General features: G+C 41.5%; 1 protein-coding gene across 12 annotated transcripts in view; it reads right to left on the bottom strand.

Moving 5' to 3' along the window:
* Positions 1 to 376: 376 nt before the first annotated feature.
* The window catches only part of PARD3 (par-3 family cell polarity regulator), a 496,072-nt gene continuing 473,796 nt past the window's right edge, over positions 377 to 22,652 (bottom strand). For all 12 annotated transcript variants that reach the window (XM_038755497.1, XM_038755494.1, XM_038755500.1 and 9 more), the window contains 3 exons: positions 16,665 to 16,785; positions 7,540 to 7,667; positions 377 to 2,129 (listed from right to left, as the gene is read on the bottom strand). In XM_038755497.1, the coding sequence (XP_038611425.1) occupies positions 1,736 to 2,129; positions 7,540 to 7,667; positions 16,665 to 16,785 (643 nt within the window). In that variant the 3' untranslated portion in view covers positions 377 to 1,735. The remainder of the gene's footprint in view (positions 2,130 to 7,539; positions 7,668 to 16,664; positions 16,786 to 22,652) is intronic.

Genomic DNA, 22,652 nt, shown 5'->3' with positions numbered 1-22,652 from the left:
CTATAGCCACAGACTAAATGAGATTTTCACCAGGACTCTGAGAAGATAACTGCTGGTTCTTTTGAAGGGCTATAGCTTTTAAAAATGTTGAGGGGGTTCCACAGAAAATCAACAACCACTACCGAGAACAAGGTGAAAACAGACTTTTATTCTAAATCTCATATGTACAGGGAAAGCTGTTTCACACAGTTTTGGGAATGCTGTGTAAAAGAGCCATAGTCATCCAATGTCACTCATTAGTAACAATTTTAAACACTGTATTAACAACAAAACCATGAACAAACAGGCACAAAATACCAGATACTTTGCAGAAGTCTTCACATATGTTCTAAAAACAGGTTGACGCAAAAATAAAATGTGCCAGTAAAAAAAAATAGGCATATTTTAAATCACGCAATACAAGATTTGTCTCTTTTTTTTTTTTACATGATATGCTGAGCTTTAATCTCAAGCTTTTTTTCACAGGATTTGCAGGCACTTTAGCAACCCAGCTATATTTTACAATACATGAAGTTCATACCAACAAACGTAAAAACAGCTGCTGCAACAGAAATTCTCATATCCCATATGCACATTAAAAATATCACTGCTAGAGCAATCTTTTTTGTTAGTTATTTTTGGACATTGTAGTGTTTTCAGTATGAAGTGTAACAGTTTTCTTCCACTTATCTTTAATTCATACAGTTTACAGGGTTTTTTTAGTGTGGTATCATAATACAAAGATACAGTAGATGGAAGCACAAGGCAACTGTCAATGGTAGCAAGACTTTGCAAATTGTAAGAAGCAGATTAGCTTTTTGATCCAAAAATCAACAGTCTGATTTCCCTTTGTCCTGCTCTAAACCTTCCTATCCAAAAAAATACCTAAAAAAATTACCATTTTCACATGTACACCATTTTCACATGTTAAAATTCAGTTTAATCAGCCCACTCACACTCCTCTGTACCAGTGGTAAATGTGGGCCTCTTTCCCTGTGGTTATGAAAGTGGAAGAATGCCTTATGGCCATGATGGAGAAAATGTATTTATAAATATATGTTTCTATAGTCTTCATTAGGAATTGTGCTGATAATGTTGAGATATAAGGTAAACTTGTAAAAAAAAAAAAGGATCCCTGTGATTACTGAAAACCATAATGTTTGTTGCCCTGCCTTTGAATAAGGCTAAAGATGGGTTTTCTTCTCAAATGAGCTGAGGGAGGAGACAGGGCACTTAAATATTGATCAACAAGTACTGTAAATGATTCCACCATGAAACATTTTTTAAGCGTAGTCCTCAGGGATCTTTTATCCCTCAGAGATTGATACATAATCCCACATCCAATTGAGTAAAACAGATGTAAAATGCGGTCCTCTATCTTTTTATGCAACAAAGCTGCATGTTGGTGAAAGAGCAGAAGGTAATCTTGCAGATCTGAATAATGAGCCAGGGATAGCGAATGGATGCTGGGCTAAGATGCGGGGAAGCCAAGGGAGATGCTTAAAGTGTAATTACAGGATGATTGTCAGGTGATGGAAAAATCCTGCCATGGAAATAACACTTGAGACCTAGTGGCACGGACATCACTTCCTTGCCCACATTGCTAAAGGCACTGAAACAGACAACAGAGATATTCCTTAGTACCGTCCTGCTTTAAAAAGAAGAAAAAAAAAAAGAAAACACTTTTCAAAATACAAGTCTTCATAGGAAAATGTCCTTTATTGCATCATACGTCAGAATCTACCTTGACTCCCCCTCAAGAGTAGAATGGTCGTCCCTTTTCAGGAGTCTGTAATCGGTTCAGCCTGGCTACCTGAGAAGGGGAGGGGGGTACGTCTTGCCGGAAGGGGCCCTTAGGGGGTGTGAAATTGGGGTCCTGGACCTTCTTATAGGAGTCATAGCTGTTTGGTCCGTCGGGAGGGGTCTTCTTTTTGAGCTGTTGCTCTTTCCGCCTCTGTTCCTGGCGAAGCAGTTCCTGTGTCTCCAACATCACCCTGGCATTGAAGCCATGGCCCCCCATGTAGCCATTTCGGGACCCCTGGTAACTCAGGTACCGTGGGTTCTCCTTCGCGCTCTGAAACCCTTCTCCTGGTGAGTAGTTCTGTTCCCAGGAGTCTTGAGACACAGAACTGGCATTTTTTCTGCTTTGTCTGAAAAGAAATTTTGGAAAGTTTGAGTAGGTTTTTTTTTTTTATTAAAATGCTGTCTTGAGACACAGAACTGGCATTTTTTCTGCTTTGTCTGAAAAGAAATTTTGTAAAGTTTGAGTAGGTTTTTTTTTTTTTATTAAAATGCTGTCTCTTCCTTCACAGCACAGGTTGGAAAAACAAGAACTCTCTTCCTTAAAGCCTTGGTCCCCAAATGCCAGCTTCCTCGCCCAACAGCTGATCAGCGCTCCGGTAAGCAGAATACGCCCTTTCCTTTCTCTCTTTGACTAGATAGGCAGACACCTTTTCCATTTTGCCTAAGATAACCACCTCTCCTGCAACTCAGCGGCATTTGCGAGCTGCTTGATGGGGCACATTGGGAATTTGGCAGCTTGTGTACAGCAATAATTGCTCGCCTTAAATGCTACAATTCAATTCTAAACAAGCAAAACAAATATTTTACACAGCTGCCACCATAATGCCCAAAACACTAGATAAAATGGAGCACACGTAATGGATTATAGTACAAGTTGTTTTGAAAGATTTAAGTCTAGACTCCTAGCTGATTAAAAATGCAACAAGGCAGACCCTTAAAGCACCAGCTTTCAGGTTGTCCATGTCAGCTGTGGACACTCTTCAGAGTACATGCTCTTACAGATTTTAGAATTAGGGAGTTCTGTACAGTAAGCACTTTCCTCCCTACTCCCATCCCCACATACCCTACTTCCACCAAAGGACAAAATAACCTACTTAATACCCATTCCATCACCCCAGGGTAAGCTAATAATCAGACAGATAGGCATTATAAATTAACTCTTTTTGCAATAAAATGTCCATTAATTGGAGGAAACTTTGTTTTGAAACATCTATAATTTGCTATCAAGTCTCTGGGTGCTTTTATAAATTTCAAATAAGATAGTCTGGGATAAAATAAAACAATCTGGGGCCCAAAGTGGAAGAAGGGTACTAATTTCCATCTCTAAAGCAGGGAAGAGACTTGTGCAATAAAACACAACATATTGCTCCATCTATCAATACGAAAAATCATTTAGCGACAGTCTATATCGCTCAGCTGTCACGTGGCTTATTGACTCCTGCATGGCAAAAGGCGGATGAAGCTTTTTCATCCCCCATTGGAACCTTCCGTACAGTCAGATGGGCCATGAAAGTAGGCCGGGAAAAAGCTGATCTGATACAGACAGAGGGAGATTTTCAATTCAGCAAACTACCATATTCTGCCTCTAAATGACAATGATAAATTGAAAGAGCTCCAGCTTAGCTCTCCGGTTCTACTTGGTGAAGGCTGGACTAGTCACTAATTTTATCTAGGCAAAACTCTTACTCTGAAGTGTTCATCTGCCTTAAGCCCAAGTTACTTTAACTTTTAAAAATCACAGAACGTAAAGGATGGGTAGTAGAAAGTGCCTGCCTGAAATCAGAGAGTTGACATTAATCATCAAACTTTAGTGAGAACAATGAACAGTGCAGGAGAGGGAAGCGCTTAGGTGTCAGAAGCAGGTTGCTGCCTCATTTCTAGACTACAAGGTATGTCCTTGGTTGAGTTTCTATTTGCTGTCCCCACTCACTGGATGCTCAGTAATGTTAGATAAGCCCAATTGCAAAGACAACTGCTAAGCGATACCGTGGTTCTAATCCTGGCTCTGCCGCTTGTCTGCTGTGTGACTGTGGGCAAGTCACTTAACTTCTCTGTGCTTCAGTTACCTCATCTGTAAAATGGAGATTAAGATGGTGAGCCCATGTGGGACGAGGGCTGTGTTAAACGTGATTATCTTCTATCTACCCCAGTCTTAGTACAGTGCCTGGCACATAGTAAGTGTTTAACAAATACTGTTAAAAAAAAAAGTTGTTCAAACCTCCATCATCAGTGGTATTGAGCACTTACTTTATTCAGAGCACTGTACTGTTTGGGAGAATACAACATGGTTGATACAGTCCCCGCCCACAACAAATTTACAGTCTAGATGATAACAGAGCTGATAGAAATTCCCTTAAGGTTACAACCTGTGTGCTTTTAACATTGAAGAAGAACACATACATTTTCTGGATTGAAGGTTTAACAGAGCAGAGTCCTTGGCCTTTCGGGCAGGAGATCTGGTCCCAAAAGACTTTGATGTCTCACCCCTTCTGACTAGTGTCTAGGTCTGGACTATAGCAGTTGGGGTGAAAATTTCAATAGTCCAGGCATGCTGCCAGTATTACACCTCTCCTCTACTGTTGGTTGCCTATCAGATACTGCCTGATGAATGTGGTTGGCTGAAATGTCAAGAATCAGAGCAGGAGTTTGCAGGTGAGAGGAGGAAAAGGGTTAAAATGAGAAAGAAGAAGGAAATTGAAGAAAAACAAACTCAGAGAGAAAAATGTCAAAAAGACATTCAGTAGTCCCAACTGAACGGTATTTCTTTCCAGGAAAGAAAAGATAGAAGGGTTAATTCAAGAAAGAGGGAGAGGTCTGGAATAATTGGGGCATGAAGCTGGGAGACATTCACTATCCTCTTCTTTCCCAGGCCCCATGCAAATTTTGAATTCCATAGTTCTCTCGACTGAGGGCTGGCTAATGTTTCTCATCTGACATTTGAAAATTTAACTGTAATCCTTGCCATAGATTTTTCTAATTACCGTTTAAATGTACAAACCACCCTCGGCTCCTATACCGCTCTCTAATTCAAACCATCTTATCTTGCCCACAAAAGAGGGGTGATACAGCCCGAGCCATTTGTTTTATTTTATGTTCTGCATCAGCCTGGCCTACCCACACTTTTCTCATTTGTTTTTTTTTTTTAATTTCAAATGCCATACCAATTTGTTTAGACAAAACTCTACTAATCGTCAACATCCGAGAATGAAAGATCTAGTGTCTTTGAAGAAATTCACATGTCAGAAACTTGGATGAGGCCTGACTTTGTTTAGGCCTTTCCAACTGCCCTCCTGTTCTTCTGAGGTTCATTTTTTAAAATGGTATTTGGTAAGCACTTACCATATGCCAGGCACTGTAGTAAGCACTGGGTCAGAAACAAGATAATCAGGTTGGTCACAGTCCATGTCCCACATGGATCTCACAGTCTTAATCCCCATTTTACAGATGAGGTAATTGAGGCACAAAGAAGTTAAGTGACTTGGTTCAGGTTTTTGGCTTTTTTTTTTTAAAGTAGACAAGCTATAACCTTGAACCTCTTCCAACTCCAACTCTTCAGGTATTCCAATTCCATTTTAATAGATTTTTCAAAGAAAGGAAAGTATGTCTAATATGTATAGCTCCTCAGTAGTGGACCTGACCCTTAAAACAGTTTTGGGGTGAAAAGTAGAGCCAAATGCCCTGTGTAGGGGGTATTCAATTTCAATTGAAACTGAATGGAATAAAACATAATGGAGAGACTGTGCATGTGAAATTAAAAAAGAAACCTGCAACTGAATCTGACATTTCTAGTGTCTAAAATACAGTCCTTTCTTAATTGTCGTTACATTACAACCAAAGGTTTGCACCCCCACTCCGTACAGCTTTACCTAAAATGACCTCCTAGGAACTGTATACCTTGTTTATTTCAGCAGCTTTTCAATACCACGACAAAACTTCAGCTGTGAGCACCCGTAAAACACAAGAGGGTGTCTTTCTACCCAGGTAGAACATAAACACTAGGATTGGTCAGTTGGATACAAATAATTCAAAGACTAAGGAATAATTTAAAGTAGTAAAGAAGTATACTGCAATTCTTTTGCATTTCCTCATGATCCAGTTGTTAGAAGCCTTTAATCATGGCTAAGATTTAAAGGCTAAAAAGAGCTAGAAGTTTTCAATTTAGAGGCACAGAGGGTCTATGGACCTATTCGCTCTACTGCATAACTGCCTGAAGAGAATATATGGGTTTTGCTTCTTTGTAGAGTTGGAGGAAATCCTGAGGAAATGGCAAACAACACTTGAATGACCTCCACCATCAAGGAGGCGAGAACCTGCCAAGTTATGATGATAAGAATCCTGTGCCAACTTTTGAGTAAGTCAGTGCATTAAGAAGAGTACTTGATTCAGGATTTATGACACCCCTGCCTAGGCTTTCAAGACGGGAAGGAAGGGCTGCCTAGACATCTTCATACACTCTGTCCAAAAAAAATGCCAGAAAATTTCGAAGCCAACATTATTTCATTAATATCTTTAAGATGAAAAAGCAAGGTAGCAGTGGAAGCCATGGTAATGATCTCACCGCTTATCACTACTGCTGGATAGATACCGATTAGAATAAATCTGATCTGGCCATTTTAAAACATTGACAACTTCTTGTCAATCATATTTACTGAGCACTTACTATGTGTAAAGCACTGTACTAAGTGCTTATAACTGTGGTATTTGTTAAGTGCTTACTATGTGCCAGGCACTGTACTGAGGTAAGTAGCAGAGTACTAGGTAATCTCCTGGGTGGATATAGGCAAATTGGATTGGACACAGTCCCAGTCCCACATGAGACTCCCTGTCTTAACCCCCATTTTACAGGTGAGGTAACTGAGGCACAGAGAAGTAAAACAGCTTGCCTGAGGTCACACAGCATCCAAGTGGCTAGGATTAGAACCCAGCCCCTTCGGACTCCTGGGCCTGGGCTCTATCCACTAGGCCATGATGCTTCTCAGTGCTGGGAGAGTAATAATAATAGTAATAATGCTGGCATTTGTTAACAATACAACTTGCAGAATCAAGAGTCCTAGAGGAAAATTGTCCAGGAGTGGTTGATCATAAGTGAGCTGCTCAAAGAGGCCGCACAAGAAAACCATGTTGGATGTTACAGCTTCTGCAAAACAGGCCAGTTCTTCTCCAGAGAGGTAGGCATTCAAAATCTATTTTCACTCAGAATGCTTGTTTTTATATTTACCTGGACACATTTGTTTCAAATACAGTATAATGCAGCAAATGTGTAGGCAGATAAGCCATTCAAAAGTCCCTTTGGTTTGCACATCTGGAAACATGTTTTGGCTATTTCTGTGGGGGCACAAGCTGTTAAAGTATTTTTGCTCTGAAACTATCTGAACTTTCAGAGCGCCTTTTTTTTTTGGCCAGAGGCCCTGCCCTGCTGGCCACCATTACCCAAAAGCCTGGACTAGGTGATGATGATGATGATGGTATTTGTTAAGCGCTTACTATGTGCAAAGCACTGTTCTAAGCGCTGGGGGATACAAGGTGATCAGGTTGTCCCACGTGGGGCTCACAGTCTTAATCCTCATTAAGGCTACGTGAAATCATGCACGATCCCTGGAATCTCCACTCCCCCCTACCAAGAGGACAAAGTTATTTCCTGTTTGGAGATCTCCTCTCCTCTGCCTGAGGCCATGGTGTATAAATCAGGAAGAACGCTGTTAGTTGTCACTGCTCCTAGGCTGGACAGCCAGCCGGGGTTTGAGATGAGAATCTTACCTGGGTAAGGAACTGTACTGGCGCTGGGCTTGCTGAAAACTCTCTCGCTCCTCCTGCCTCTGCCGCTGCATCTGTACTTCCACAGATACGGAATGTCGTCCACTCTGGGTGTATGTTTTGGTGTTTGGCTAAAGAGAAAAATAAAGGAAGGTGCTTAAAAAAAAAGACTATAAGGATGGAATAACTAGTTTAGTCACGTTAGTTCAAGTTATTTAAAAAGGGTTTTACCTATAAATTAAGATTTGACTTCTAATGTAGTGACTCAGGATGAATTGCAACCTGCTCTCCTAAAGGCACTGGTGTTTATGAGGACTTAACTGCCAGAATGTCTCAAGAAAGGTTGGCTGTCCAGGCATCCCTCGTTCTGCTTCTGAAATGATGGTAAAAGCAGATTGGAGGGATGCAGGGCAGACGTGGACTTGCCAAAGATCAGGGGAAGAGGACAGTTTTAACCATAGGCTGTAATCTTGGCTTTCTGTGAAATTGCCCAAGGGCCTGAAACTTGTTCTGGGCTCTAAAAATCTGTGGACGTGAAGAATTAACTGGCAATCTACCATCTTCATGCCCCTCCAATTACACTCTGCACAGGCCAGGCCCTGCCTGGTAGTTGGGGATTGCCTATTGAGCAAGTGTAAAACTTCCATCCTCAGAAAACCCCAACAGCTTCCTAGGCTACGGGATGACAACAAGTCTAGCTGGAATTATGCCATTCCTTTTTGCTAAAGAGAAATCAGAATAGTTTTGTTCACCTTAGTAGTAAGCATTCAATAAATACTATTAATTGATAAACCAGAACTTTGCTAACTTGACATCAATATTGTTATTGAAATAATCTAGTTCTATTGCTGTAGTCTATTTCAGATTACAAGGATTTATTACAAAACAAAGTCTCCCATTAGAAGCATCCACAGAATATTCACATGACTAGAGTACGGAACCCTGCCTGATCCAAAAATTAAACTGATAACTTCAGATAAGTTACCGAGCCAAATTCAAGACCCAAGAGTTTGAAACTAAAGCAGCTTTTCCCTGGCTTGAGGTCTGTGCCTTCTTTTTAAAAAGTATCAGGCTGCTTCATCAAAGACGTGAAGTATTAATTTCCCTTTGGTCCGGCAATCCAGTTGACAATGCAAGTCAGGTCTGCCTGACAAATGTCTAGCCTTTTCTAAAGCTGCCTTACATTCTGCAAGTGAACTATTCATTCCCTTGGATATTTTAATTGTCCTCTAAAACCAGGGCTGGGATTGGCTCATGTAGTTAAAAGTAAACTAGTTAAAAACCGAGATGCACAGTCTGTCTATGAAGAATGGCTCCTGATGCAACAGCTTTTGCTTAAATCAGAATGGAGCAAAAGATCTTATTCGGCATTTCAGTTTTGAAGGAGGGAGGTAGATAATGTTGCTTACTGTAAACAATAAAACAGGATGCAAGACAAAATGTAAAAGCAAGCACATTAAAAAAAGTCCCAAGCCAAAAAGATACCACAAAGGGATTAAGTTTTACAATGGCCCCCACCCCTACTCAACCTTTGTTGGTGTGCCTCACAAAACTTGTTGGGATAAATATGTATTAATGGAGCAGCCCCAGAAAACCGCTCTTCTTGAACTTCGTTGGGGTGTTGAACAGTTAGATGGAGCCTTAAAAATAAAAGACATAGCATTGCATTTCTGGTAGAGCTCATGCTCAAATGACAATGGGGATAATCCAAGAGAAAGACTGCAACGTCCCCTGATCTTTCAAAGGAGCCTCATTTTGCATTGCTTTGCATATGCAAAGGGACATACAGGAGCTTCATGTATGTCTGCCAGTCGACTGAAAGACCTGCTATTCCATAGGAGGCTTGGTTACCAGATCTTTTCAGCTCATGCAGTAGGGGCATAGTGCCTGCTAAAGATGTAAAAAGAAAAAGCAAGAATTGATAGGAATTTCAGGTGTGCCTCTTTGAAACCTGAACACTTGCTTCTGATACAGAAAAGTTGAAGCCCCTTTGTTCCTTTTATATGTATTTTCTAATACTTTGTAAAATCCATTATTTCAAATTGCTCAGAGTCTGAGATCACTGAGTAAAATTGACGAAGTTGGAGGAGAATACAATCTAGTGAGACCCCCAAATCCTAGACTGTATATGTTTTTGTGTATTAGCAAACTGAAAAGATATTAATTACATATAAACATTAGTCCAATTGCAAATTTTCACATGGGCATATTAACTTATGAAGAATGAGACTGAGGCAGCAGAACCTAGTAAAAAGAGCACAGGACTGGGAGGCAGAAGAACCAGGCTCTAGTCCTAGCTCGGCCTTTGCCCTGTTGTGTGTGACTTTGGGAAAGTCACTTATTTTCTCTGTGCCTCAACTGCCTCATCTATAAAAATAAGGATTAAAATACCTGTTCTTCACCCCTCCTAGATGGTGAACCCTGCATGGAAGAAGGACTGTGTCTGATCTCATTTTCTTGTATCCACTTCAGCACTTTGTGCAGTGCTTGGCACATGGTAAGTGCTAAACAAATATCATTATTACAGATGTGGAAATTGAGTTGACATATATGCTTTGTGATTTCAGCCAATGTGTCGGGGAACTGACCCTTAGTTGTCCAACTAGATGGACTGACTGCTTTTCCAGTCTATACTATACTCTGCTTCCTGGATGATTTTGCTAAAATATTTTCCTGCATACATCTCTCCATTCCTCAGTAACCTCCAACTCAGTAACCTTACACTCACCGCATCAAGCACAAACTCCACCAATCAGTAGTATTTATTGAGCACTTACTATGTGCAGAGCATTATGCTAAGCACTTGGGAGACTACAGTACAACAGAATTTGTAGACACATTCCCTGTATACAAGGAGCTGCACTCCATCAGCTCTCTGACTCCTTCATATCCACTCTCTTCTTCCACTTTCACATTCTTCATTCGTGTCAAACTAATCTTCTCACTGAGTTTCTTTCTCATCTCTCCAATGTAGAACTCATTCTCACACCCATTTCCTGTCTGCAACTCCCTTCCCTTCAAATCTGAACACAGTTCTCCCTATTTCAAAGCAGCAGCATGGCCTAGTGGATAAAGTGTGGGGCTGGGAGTCAGAAGGTCCTGGGTTCTAATCCCGGCTCTGCCACTTGTCTGCTGGGTGACCTTGGGCAAGTCACTTAACTTCTCTGTGCCTCAGTTTCCTCATTTGTAAAATGAGGGATTAAGATCATGATCCCCATGTGGGACAGGGATTGTGTTCAACCTGATTACCTTGTATCAGTCCCAGTGCTTAGAACAGTACTTGGCCCATAGTAAGCGCTTAACAAAAACAATAATCATCATTCATTCAATTGTAGCCATTGAGCGCTTAGTATGTGCAGAGCACTGTACTAAGCGCTTGGGAAGTACAAATCGGCAACATAAAGAGACACAGTCCCTACCCAACAACGGGCTCACAGTCTAGAAGGGGGAGACAGACAACAAAACAAAGCAAATATTTGCTTGTATCTACCACAGCATTTATTACAGTGCTTGACACATAGCAAGTGCTTAACAAATATTACTATTACTTAAATAGTAATATTATTACTATTCAAAGCTCTTCACCTGAGTACCCACCACCTTCTTCCATAGATCATATGCACATTTCTTACATGCTGCATGACTGACTCATTTCCAGATCCCATTTTCCTTCTTCCTCTTATCTGAACTCCACTGCTTCCATGACCGACAGTCCCCAACTACCACACCAAGAAGTGGGGAGAATTAGGTGGAGGAGGAGGGCCAAGGCAGAGGAGAGCCTCATACTTCAGGTCCTGCCTCTCCCTAGGAAGCAGTGATCACGGAGCCACAGAAGAAACCAGATTGAGAGGCAGCGACGGCTGCAAGTTTCTCAATAGAACTTGTAGAAAAGACACATCAGGTGAAGGGTGAGGGAAGAGATACAGGTTTGGGAAGTGGGTTGGGGAAAGCCAAAAGCTGTGGGTACAGAGGTCTTCTTCCCTGGCCAATTCACAAAAGCGGACCCTCATGTGGCAATCACTACAAGATTTGCCACTGAGCTGCCTTCCGAACCCCACAGGGGCACAGGCCTGGAGGAAACCCAGCTGTGGTTCTGCAGGAACATACCAATGCTTCTCTACAAATCCCTGTCCCAGTGCTGGTCTTACGGCAGTCATAAAACCCAAACTGTGGAAGTGACATTATCATCACTAAAAATGATCATTAAACACTGCAAGCCAAGCAAAAAATTTATCAACAGCTCAAATATCACCTATTTGGAACAAATCATGCATTTTAGAATAAAATCAGAATCAACCCCTGAACAGAGAAACACACGATTAAACATAATTGTAATATATCCAAGACACTAGTAAACAAACATGCAACAGCTCTTGTTTTACCAGAGCAAATTACAAAGAATTCTGGCCTTATTTATGATGAGATGTGTGACAAGCAATGACCTTTTAAATCAAAAAACAGTCAAGGCTGCAATAACAGCAGGGGCTTTGTGGTATAAATATATGCTCGTCCACTGCACGATATGCTTAAATGTCAATGATACTTTACATCTTGTACTGAATGTTTTCTCAATTTACAACTGAAAACTTGATCTGATTTCTAACAGAAATACCAAAGCCTGTACTGACTCTCTTCCCTGTCTTGTTTTTACAGAGTTATTAGTGTAAATCACAGAAATGAGAACTGCACCTTTTTCTATTAATTTCTGATGTCAAATAATATTTAAAAGAAAAATTAATTCCTCAGTTAAACTGTTTCTTAAAAATTAAATGAAAGCATTCTTCTTTTACTAAAATAAATTAACTTAGGTTTTCCACAGTGAATTTCCAAATTGCACGTGAAGGTTATAGCAAATGTGCAATCAGTTATTAAACAAAAGAACAAAAACAAACACTAAAAGGACCAAGTTTCAGTGCTAATTAGAACTAGGGGAGGCTTCCTGACCTCTTCTGCTTTATATAAAAATGTGCTTGAAATTAAATTCATTACTGTTTGTACTAACACTCATTCCATATACAATACACAGTAGCCAAAGGGTGGTATGTCTGTGTTTTACTTATTATACAAACAGTACAGAGGCACGTATCCCTGAAAAAGCCAATGCCAGAACCTAACCAAAAGATTTCAGTCCTTTTATATTTTTCCTCTAGGGTGGGCATGCTAGAAAAGGAATATAAAAATAAAAAAAGATATAGCATTTTGCATACTGGAGAGATTTCAAAGACCATTATTATGAAAAGAAGCCTTCTGAAGTTCTTCTGACAATTTGAAAGTTTGTTCTTCCTATTCTTTGTCTTATTTGTCCTACATGTGATGCTGATTTAAAGGCAGTTGCAGGAGATTTTTGGGGAAATGCTTGTTACCCACAGTTATCACTTTGCATTTGTGAATTTTAAATCAAATAGGCAATTATAAATACTTTACATTTTAAGAGCTTGGCATTTAGTCCATTTTTAAAATAAGCAACTAATTTTAAGATTGACAAAGTTAATTTTAGACTGTTCCTCCAAGTCCCATGCTTATCAGATGCTTGAAAAAGTATTGACTAAACCCTTATAGGCTTCACATGTTGAAAAGCTTAACTGCTGTTAATTGGTAATGGCTGAAAAATCTTCAGAGCATACAAATGACCCTCATCAAATTTTTATAATGCAGATTTTTGCCTCAATATCATATTTGTCTTCATTTCATCTTTCTCTACCACCACTCATATTTAAACTCCTTTCCCTCAATATTTTAAACCATGAGTTTAGGGCCAATAAAAGAGAATAATGTGCAGAGTTGGAATCAAAAACAACCCCCCTCACCTGTGAACACCCATTCCAACTTCCCTAAGTCTACAGCTCTTTAAGGGACAAAGGCCAGAATTTCAGTTCTCATCTCCCATAGACGCTGGTTTCTTCCAAGTCAGAATGGTCAATAGGGAAGCAGCGCCCTTGCAAGGTTGGTAGGGAGATGGGTAGATCTTATGCGGAGGCGGCAAAAAGCCCTTTTTCTGGCATTGTGGAAGCCCCTTTACCTTTGCAACTCCATCTTGGGTCTTCCTAATGGAGATAATCAAACACCGCCAAAAGAGTGATAGCCTCTGGAAGCTGGTGAATTCACTTCCCAGATAACTTGCCATTCTCTCCCTCTCTTTAGGTCCAAGAGAGCAGGGCAAAGTTATAGGTTGTGTCTGCTCACTGGGCTTGCGATTCAGTTCAGGCAGCCAAGCCAGACAGACACATGCCCAGGAGAAATGTTCTCAATGACTAAAGCAGAGAAAAAGAGAAAGTATTCTTGATTATTATTATTTAAGGGGAGGGGCCTCTCCTCCAAGAGGCCTTCCCGGACTAAGCCCCCATTTCCTCTACTCCCTCTCTTTTCTGCATCGCCCTTGCACTTGGATTTGTATCCTTTATTCATGGCACTTATGTGCATATCCAAAATTGATATTAACGTCTGCCTCCTCCTTTAAACTGTAAGCTCTTTGTGGGCAGGGAACGTATCTACCAATTTTGTTATACTGCACTCTCCAAGTGCTTAGTCCCGTGAGCTGACAAAGCGCTCAATTAATTTGATGGATTAAACTGATTGGAATTGGGAGGAAGGCCAGGGAGAGGCAGCTGTTTCCACTACCACTATATCAATTGTCCATGTGAAGGACTAAACTACTCGTATTTTCAGTCCCTACCATCCTGGGGCAGAGCAAATGTAGGCTCCATTAGCCCATTTACCAATCCCCACAGCCAGCACTGGGACACCATTCAGCTACAAAATGCTCATAGTATACTGTACTTGTCTGCAACCTTCAATTTAATTTTTTTAAAGCAATCAGAAGTCCCCACTGTATAAAACTTCTGTGATAGTAGTCTCACCCTAGGTTCTACCATGTTCTCCCACTGCCATATATCACTATATGCTGCCCATGTATTTTTCCCTCCTCTTCATCCAAATTCACAGAGAGTTCCCTTCATTCCAGAGGCTTGGGATCTCTTCTGAATTTTAAGCTGTAAACCAGACAAGGCCCTTTCGAGATCCAATCCAGTTCCCCAGGCTAACAGGTAACTGCCCCTTGCACAGGTGCACTTGATTCCACATGATTGATAGCAAATGCCTTTAAAGAGGAGTTTAAGGAGTTTAAAGAGGAGGAAAGGGACCTCCAAGGATTGTTCAAAGCCCCCCAGTTCAAACATAGAGGAACTGAATCATGTAATTTCTGAGGTTCACATGTAGCTGCTACATCTGGTTGCATTTTGTGTGGGGGCATTTCTTACAAGACCTATAATTTTAGGCAAACATGTTTTAAGACTACACACAACTCAAAGATGAGTTCCTGGTTCCTTAATGCCAAAATGGTTGTAAGCCATTCAAATGAGGTGAGATCACTGCCTCAGCCTTTCCAAGCTCAGCGTGAGGTCAAAATGCAGAAGAAGGCACTGAAGAATTCATTGAGGTCCCTTGCGGCCAACTCCTCCTTAAAGGTGCTTGCTAAGGTTTGCAGCCTGAACAACTGAACAGCTCTGAATGAGGCCACATGGAAGATCAGAATGAAAATTAATACATTAAGAAGAATTACAGTTGCTTTGGGCTCATTAAATGATCAGTAGAATGGGGGGCCGCCTGGCAAGATCCCGACTGTTTGAGTGGAAAAAAAAAAGTCAAGGTCAGCGGTTTGACCCTAATTTGGGAAATTATTCCATTGCAAAGGTAATCAGCCCATCATCCAAATAATTCCCGGCTCACTCATTACAGGAAACTATAATATAAGCCAAGTTGTCTGCCTGAAGTTGCTATGGCATTTACCTATACAAGTTTGGCCTGTAACCTGCAGTAGTTAAGTCTTCAAAAGTGCAAGGTTTCCTCAAACGTTTTTCTCAAGCACACGATACCCATGGTCTCCCAAAATAAAGGGTGAGCAGTCAATTCCCCAAAGCAGTGCAACCATCCTCTCAGCACCTCCTTCCCAAATCTCAGGGCCAGGCAAAAGTGAATATCACATTATGTTCCTCTCATCAAGTCAAACCAGATGGAAGAGAACAGGGGGTGGGGGGAAATGTACCCAGATTCAATCTTGCAGGAAGCTGGAGTTATTCTGATGCAGCATAGTAAAATGGTCTCCACCCAAAAATACTCTCATTAATCTTGGTTCATTCAGGAATACGTTATGCCTAAATGCTCAAAATGCAGGTGATGTTCAAAGTGAACAGGACATAAAGGTCAAACAGGCTGTAAACACATTATTCCTGTTAATTAGTAAAAACATAAATTCCCTACCACAAGTAATCAAAAATGACATCACCCGCCGATATCAATGGAGCTATTCTCTCAGTGTCATGAATGACAAATCCATTTTGGATACTGCCAGGTTGGCACGATGCACAAACCAATAACCACTTCAATCCGCAGCTGCTGCTTTCTCTTGCAGGTTGCCACCTCTCTCATTACTCTTCCCTGTCCCTTTGTTTCAGAATAAACTTGACAAAAATGTTTATCACGGATCACAAAAGAATCCCCATTTAAGAAACATAGTAGGAGCAGTTAAGTCAATTATTCCGAACAATGCAAGTAGATTAGCACAATTAAGTCATGTCATGTTGTTACATAGGACTGCCACAATTTAATTGATCTGGAAAAATAATTCTGTTTCCTAAAGTCAAAATTACGTATAAGCCTGATACAGCCCCAGAAGAAAACACAGGTTTCCCACAGGTATGCATTAGATTCTTTCCTTTCCAATTTACCAAATTCTGTCTAAGATGAACGCCATAAGCAAGGGGCCATTTTCCCCCTCTGGCTGGTTCTGAGATGTGATAAATCGTGGCTTGACATAAAATGCAGCTACAACTTCCGTTCAGGCCCAAACCAAGGTATGAATTAGCTTAAGGCCATGGTACCCAGCTATGTTGGTCACAAAGCACATGCTATCTCTTAAGCAATGGACAGATGGTTTGAGCCCAATATAAAATGAAATTAGCAATGATGGAGCACAGATGGAGATAAGAGAAAGGTCTGGAGTTGAAAGGTCAAGGTACTGGGCTTCAAGATGTCTTGTTCCATGTAGAAGCAAGGGCATAGCGGAGGGCTGTTTCTAGGGGGGAGGGGGAATCTCTAGGATGCTTCAATGTAGGAAGAGATGAAACACTCACCCAGGGTTGTTCAAAACTATAGGTACGTCTCCGGTCTTCTCCATCTTCATCCTGCTTTGCCTGCTGAAATTCTTGCCTCAGACGCTGTATCCGATCGTGGTTGCTCGGAGTTGATCTGTTGCTAAAATAAATGGTAAATGGTGATATGCTTGAGAACGCTGACCTGGGAATTTCTGTCATTAAGCAATTTTCTGGGAAACGGCACAATTTAGAAGTGAAAGCATTTCTGAACAGTTTGTGAACATCTAAAATACACTCTTCATTTTGTTCTTATGATTGGTGCTTTCTGAAAATACGTATAACAGATTTCCTGTGGAGGGGGGAACATTTTTGCTCAACTTAAATCACCGTCCCCTCTAAATAAAATGATAATGTGGGCATATTTATGTTGCAATTACTATGGCTTCTGGATCCGACGTGTTTTAATCAAATGCATAAATGGGGAAAATGAACAGTCTGATTGGTCCAACCTGGCATGCACCTACCTCCATGCCTAAAAGGCTTCTTGGTGTAGGTTCCCAACATTTAAAAGTATTACTTTTCAAATATCAGTGGTAAAACTTCTGAAACTGAGTGCCTGCCACAGAAAACGGCCATTTGCAGCAGCCAGAGATCGGGCTGATTTCAATGGCCAGAAGGGTGCCTAGCAAGAGAGGAAGCCTAGTAGGTTTCCAGTCCTCACCTTGAAATAATAATCATAATAATAATGTTGGTATTTGTTAAGCACTTACTATGTGCAAAGCACTGTTCTAAGCGCTGGGGTAGATACAAGGTAATCGGGTTGTCCCACGATGGGCTCACAGTCTTCACCCCCATTTTACAGATGAGGGAACTGAGGCCCAGAGAAGTGAAGTGACTTGCCCAAAGTCACACAGCTGACAAGTGGCGGAGCCGGGATTTGAACCCACGGCCTCTGACTCCAAAGCCCGTGCTCTTTCCACTGAGCCACGCTGCTTCCCGAAAGCAAAGAGACCTACACAATAGGTGCTAGAGATCTGAGTGCATTTGTGGGCAGGCATGTGTGAAGAAGGGTTTGCTGCATGGGCGTTGGACTCTATGCCCTCAGCTCTTACCTCAGCTCTCAGTGAGCTCAAGCACCTCCAGAGAAAGCTGAGGGAGCCAAAACCTGCCCTTCATTTCTCCCCCTCTGGTAATGGCTGCAGCCTGGTTTACTCTGCCCTTTGCTAGAGCTTAAAATAACACCAAACAGCACCAAGCAGGCCCTTTGGTCCACTTCAAAGTACTTCCAAGCTTTTGTTGAAGAGTACCTGGTTCCTTTAAAGCACTGGACACACAGAGGAGGAGGGCCTGGGGAGCAGGGGATGGTGACTGTCACGGGAGCAGGAGAGACAGAAGAGAGGAAGAAAAGATGGATGTGGAAATAAGGAGGCAGCAATGGTAGTACTTCGGGCTCAAAAGGGAGAAGAGTAGAGTGGCACATCCCTTGGGGAAGGGAAAAGAGGGAACTTGAAAAGTGGAAACTCCTATTTCTAGATGCTGCTGGCAGTTCACCCCAGGTGGCCTCCACTACCTGCAAGGAATCAACAGGTCTGGCTCTCAACTCTTCCCCCACTGGCTAAGAGCACAATCAATCAATCAATCGTATTTATTGAGTGCTTACTGTGTGCAGAGCACTGTACTAAGCACTTGGGAAGTACAAGTTGGCAACCTATAGAGACGGTCCCTATCCAACCGTGGGCTCATGGTCTAGAAGGGGGAGACAGACAACAAAGCAAAACACATTAAAATAAAATGAGTAGAATAAAAATGTACAAGTAAAATAGAGTAATAAATACGTACAAACATATAGACATATATACAGGTGCTGTGGGGAAGGGTGAGGGGGAGAGGAAGGAGGGGACTTGCCCAAAGTCACACAGCTGGCAATTGTTGGGCTTCGCACATAGCAAGCGCTTAATCAATCAATCGTATTTATTGAGCGATTACTGTGGGCAGAGCACTGTACTAAGCGCTTGGGAAGTACAAGTTGGCAACAAATAGAGACAGTCCCTACCCAACTAAATGTCATTATTATTATTACAAATATGATTATTATTGTTAGAGAAGCAGCGTGGCTCAGTGGTAAGAGCCCAGGCTTTGGAGTCAGAGGTCATAGGTTCAAATCCCGGCTCTGCCAATTGTCAGCTGTGTGACTTCGGGCAAGTCACTTCACTTCTCTGGGCCTCAGTTACCTCATCTGTAAAATGGGGATTAAGACTGTGAGCCCCACGAGGGGCAACCTGATCACCTTGTAACCTCCCCAGCGCTTAGAACAGTGCTTTGCACATAGTAAGCGCTTAACAAATATCATCATTATTATTATTTTATTACTGTGGTCTAGCAGAGCGCCCTGCCCGCAGTGAGCACTTGGTCAGTGGGCCAGGCGGGTGAGCACAACCTACATTGGTCAAATGAGCACCTGCCTATTGGGATTTTCCCAGCATTCCAGTGGGCCAGGCCGGCCCTGCTACCGAGAAGCTGATGTAGCACAAGTTGGAGGAAAGTGGGATAGACTGAGTGATGCTAAGGTCAGGGGAACTGTTCTATTCCCAAGGGTGACCTGATTTTTCTGGGGTTATAGGGGAACACATAACCCTTAATCAATCATTGTTCGACACTAGCAAATCGCTTAACTTCTGCTCCTCAGTTTCCTCATTTGTAAAATGCAGATTAAATTAGCCAATTCTTCCTCCTACTTAGACTGTGAGCCCTATGAGGGACTGGCACTTTGTGTCCAACCTGATATACTTTTTATCTTTCCCAGTGCTTACAATAGTTCTTGACACATAGTAAATGCTTAACAAATGGCATAATAATCATAATGATACTTGCCCTCAAGGACCTTACAATCTAGCAGGGGAGACAGATAATAAAGGAAATTACATGTAGGAGGAATAAACAGTGTAAAATATAAATACGTAAGAGTAATGGTTGGGATACTGACCCAGAAAGTGTTAAAGTGAAAGTGGCTTGGGAAAAATATGATGTGGAGCTGAGGGATTAATCAGGGAAGGCCTCCTGGAGATGTGATATCAGAAGGATAGAGTGCCATGGTCTACAGGGTAATCTTTTTATGGTACTTATTAAGTGCTTACTACATGCCAGGCACTGTTCTCTGTGCTGGGATAGATACAAGATAATCAGGTTAGACAGTCCCAGTCCCTTATATGGCTCACGGTCTTAATGGCTGAGAAATGGGAGGGAATGATAAGCAGGAGGGACAGTATGAACAAGAGACTGGTGATGAGAAAGGCAAAAACAAGGCATATTACGTAGGTTGGCATGAGAGAAATGCATCATGCAAGGTGGGGGGCAGTGGAGGGGAGAGAGGATAAGTAATAATAATGATGCTATTAAGTGCTATGTGCTAAAGCACTGTACTAAGTGCTGGAGACAGCTGATGGGGCGCCTTTCACTCAATGGGCAGGAGTATTTTCTTAGTACGGAGAGGAATGGGCAACCACTGGAGGCTAAGAATGACACGAACCTTAAGAAAAAGTATGCCAACCCCTTTTTAATTGCTATAGCGTTGGCTTTTCTAAATTTTTTGGTCACTATACCCCCGTGCATTTATTATTACTTAAGAAAACCCCATATTTTATTCTCCCCTATGTTCAAATTGAACAGTTGGTCCTCATCATCATCATCATCAATCGTATTTATTGAGCGCTTACTGTGTGCAGAGCACTGTACTAAGTGCTTGGGAAGTACAAGTTGGCAACATATAGAGACAGTCCCTATCCAACAGTGGGCTCACAGTCTAAAAGGGGTATATGCCTGTTTGTGGCAGCATATATTCCTCACTGGATTCTGCAGGCCTAGGTCTCAGATGGAGACTTTTCAAATTTGGGACGGGCATATAAACATTCATGAAAATTTTATGAACATGAGATTCTCCTTCATCATAAAAAACTACTAGGCATCTGTCAGATTCTCATTCCTATCAATTTCATTAGGGGGCTCTTGACCAGTCTGTCAATACAATCAATTTGATGATTTTTCCCAGTCAATAAGAGTCTGTCATCCCTTTGTTCTGTTTCTGACAAATCTTTTAAACTGATCAGCCTGAGAGCATTAAAGGTTAATGGGCCTGTAAAGTGTAATACTTTTGACAATACAGAGCTCAAGATCACATTTGGTTAGAGATTTGCAACTGGTTCTCCAATATCCTGTGTGAGGCAGGATAATGCCCTGCTCTTTGTTATTCAAAATTATACACAGCATCTTGAACTGTCCTAAAACACAATACACAAATTTGCTGTAAATGGCTCACCCAGGTAATTCCCCATCTCTGGAACCCTTTATTCTCTTTTTATGTTAAATGATAATGAAATGTGTAGAAGAATGGCTAATTTCATAAGACAAAGAGATAGCAAAGTGAACGTTCATTTATCTCACTGCCATCTTTCCAGCTGTGCCTTTCCCCCACCCCCCTCATGGCTTTTAATGGGAGCATTGTAGGATGCCTGACAAATATTTTATATCAAGACTAACCAGAAGCATTTTTATCTTCAATTTTAGCTTTTATCCTGGACCTCCTTAACCCTACACCTCTTGTTAGTGCAGCACCAAAAGAGTTCATGAATATTCACATCACACATTTTTCAAATGAATAGTGAGAAGCCATTAGGCTCAGAGTGAAAATATGAATGCTCCTAATTTGGATACTAAATATTTAAAGTTCCCTGAAGGGACCAGTCCCACTAAACAATGTAGGGGGTTTATAGGAAGTCACTCCCTCAGTAATTCCCACCCACCTGCTGCTTGCAGTAAGAAACTAATCATCCTGAACCATAACTAGTATACCAGTCTCCATTTCTCTTTTGATTACTTCCTTTACAAAGCTCAACTCATCCTTAAGTCTCTTCACCTTGGCACATTTTCATTCATTCATTCAATCATATTTATTGCGCATTTACTGTGTGCACAGCACTATACTAAGCGCTTGGGAGAGTGCAATATAACAATAAACAGACACATACCCTGCCCACAACAATTGTTTTCGGACTGATTTTGGGACAGACGCTGAATTGGTTTCAGTGAAGCAGCAAGGCTCAGTGGCAAGAGCTTGGGCTTTGGAGTCAGAGGTCATGGGTTCAAATCCTGGCTCTGCCAATTGTCAGTTGTGGGACTTTGAGCACATCACTTCACTTCTCTATGCCTCAGTTACCTCATCTGTAAAATGGGGATTAAGACTGTGAGCCCTCCGTGGGACAAACTGATCACCTTGTAACCTCCCCAGCGCTTAGCACAGTGCTTTGCACATAGTAAGTGCTTAATAAATCCCATTATTATTATTATTATTCGGGGAAATACCATGGACATGGAAGTCAAGAGAACCTGGGTTTGAATCCTCACTTTGTTATGTGCCTGCTGGTTGACCAGGGGTAAGTCACTTCAACTTCTCTGTTCCTCAGTTGCCTCATCTGTAAAATGGGGATTAAGATTCTGAGCCCCATGAGGGACATGGACTGTGTACAAACTGATTATCTCCTATCTACCTCAGTGCTTAGTACATACAATGCCAGGCATATAGTAAGTGCCTAACACACATCACTAAAAAAAAGTCACTTAACTGGTCCACGCCTCAGTTTCCTCATCTGTAAAAAAAGGGTTTAATTCCTGTTCCCCTTTTCAATAAATCATATTGAGTGCTTACTATGTGCAGAGCATTGTACTAAGCACTTGGGAGAGTACAACAGAGTTGGTAGACCCTTAAACCCTGTACAGCACAGGGATTGTGTCCAACCTGATTATCTTGATTATCCACCCTGGTGCTTAGTACATTGTTTGACACACAGTAAGTGCTTCAAAATTCAAAGATTATTACTATAGTGATAGAAGATGATGGCCTCCAAGAACTGCAGGGTGCCCTAAGATTCACTGGGAACAACAGACTGAGGTCTGGAAGTGGGGTGCTGGCTGGAAGAGATGGGGTTTTGGCTGGGTCTACACTAGGCTGATAAATCAATTGTTTTCCTTTGATGC

Source organism: Tachyglossus aculeatus, chromosome 13 (assembly GCF_015852505.1).
Source record: "Tachyglossus aculeatus isolate mTacAcu1 chromosome 13, mTacAcu1.pri, whole genome shotgun sequence".
Taxonomy (NCBI): domain Eukaryota; kingdom Metazoa; phylum Chordata; class Mammalia; order Monotremata; family Tachyglossidae; genus Tachyglossus; species Tachyglossus aculeatus.
This window is presented reverse-complemented; position numbering and strand designations above follow the sequence as displayed.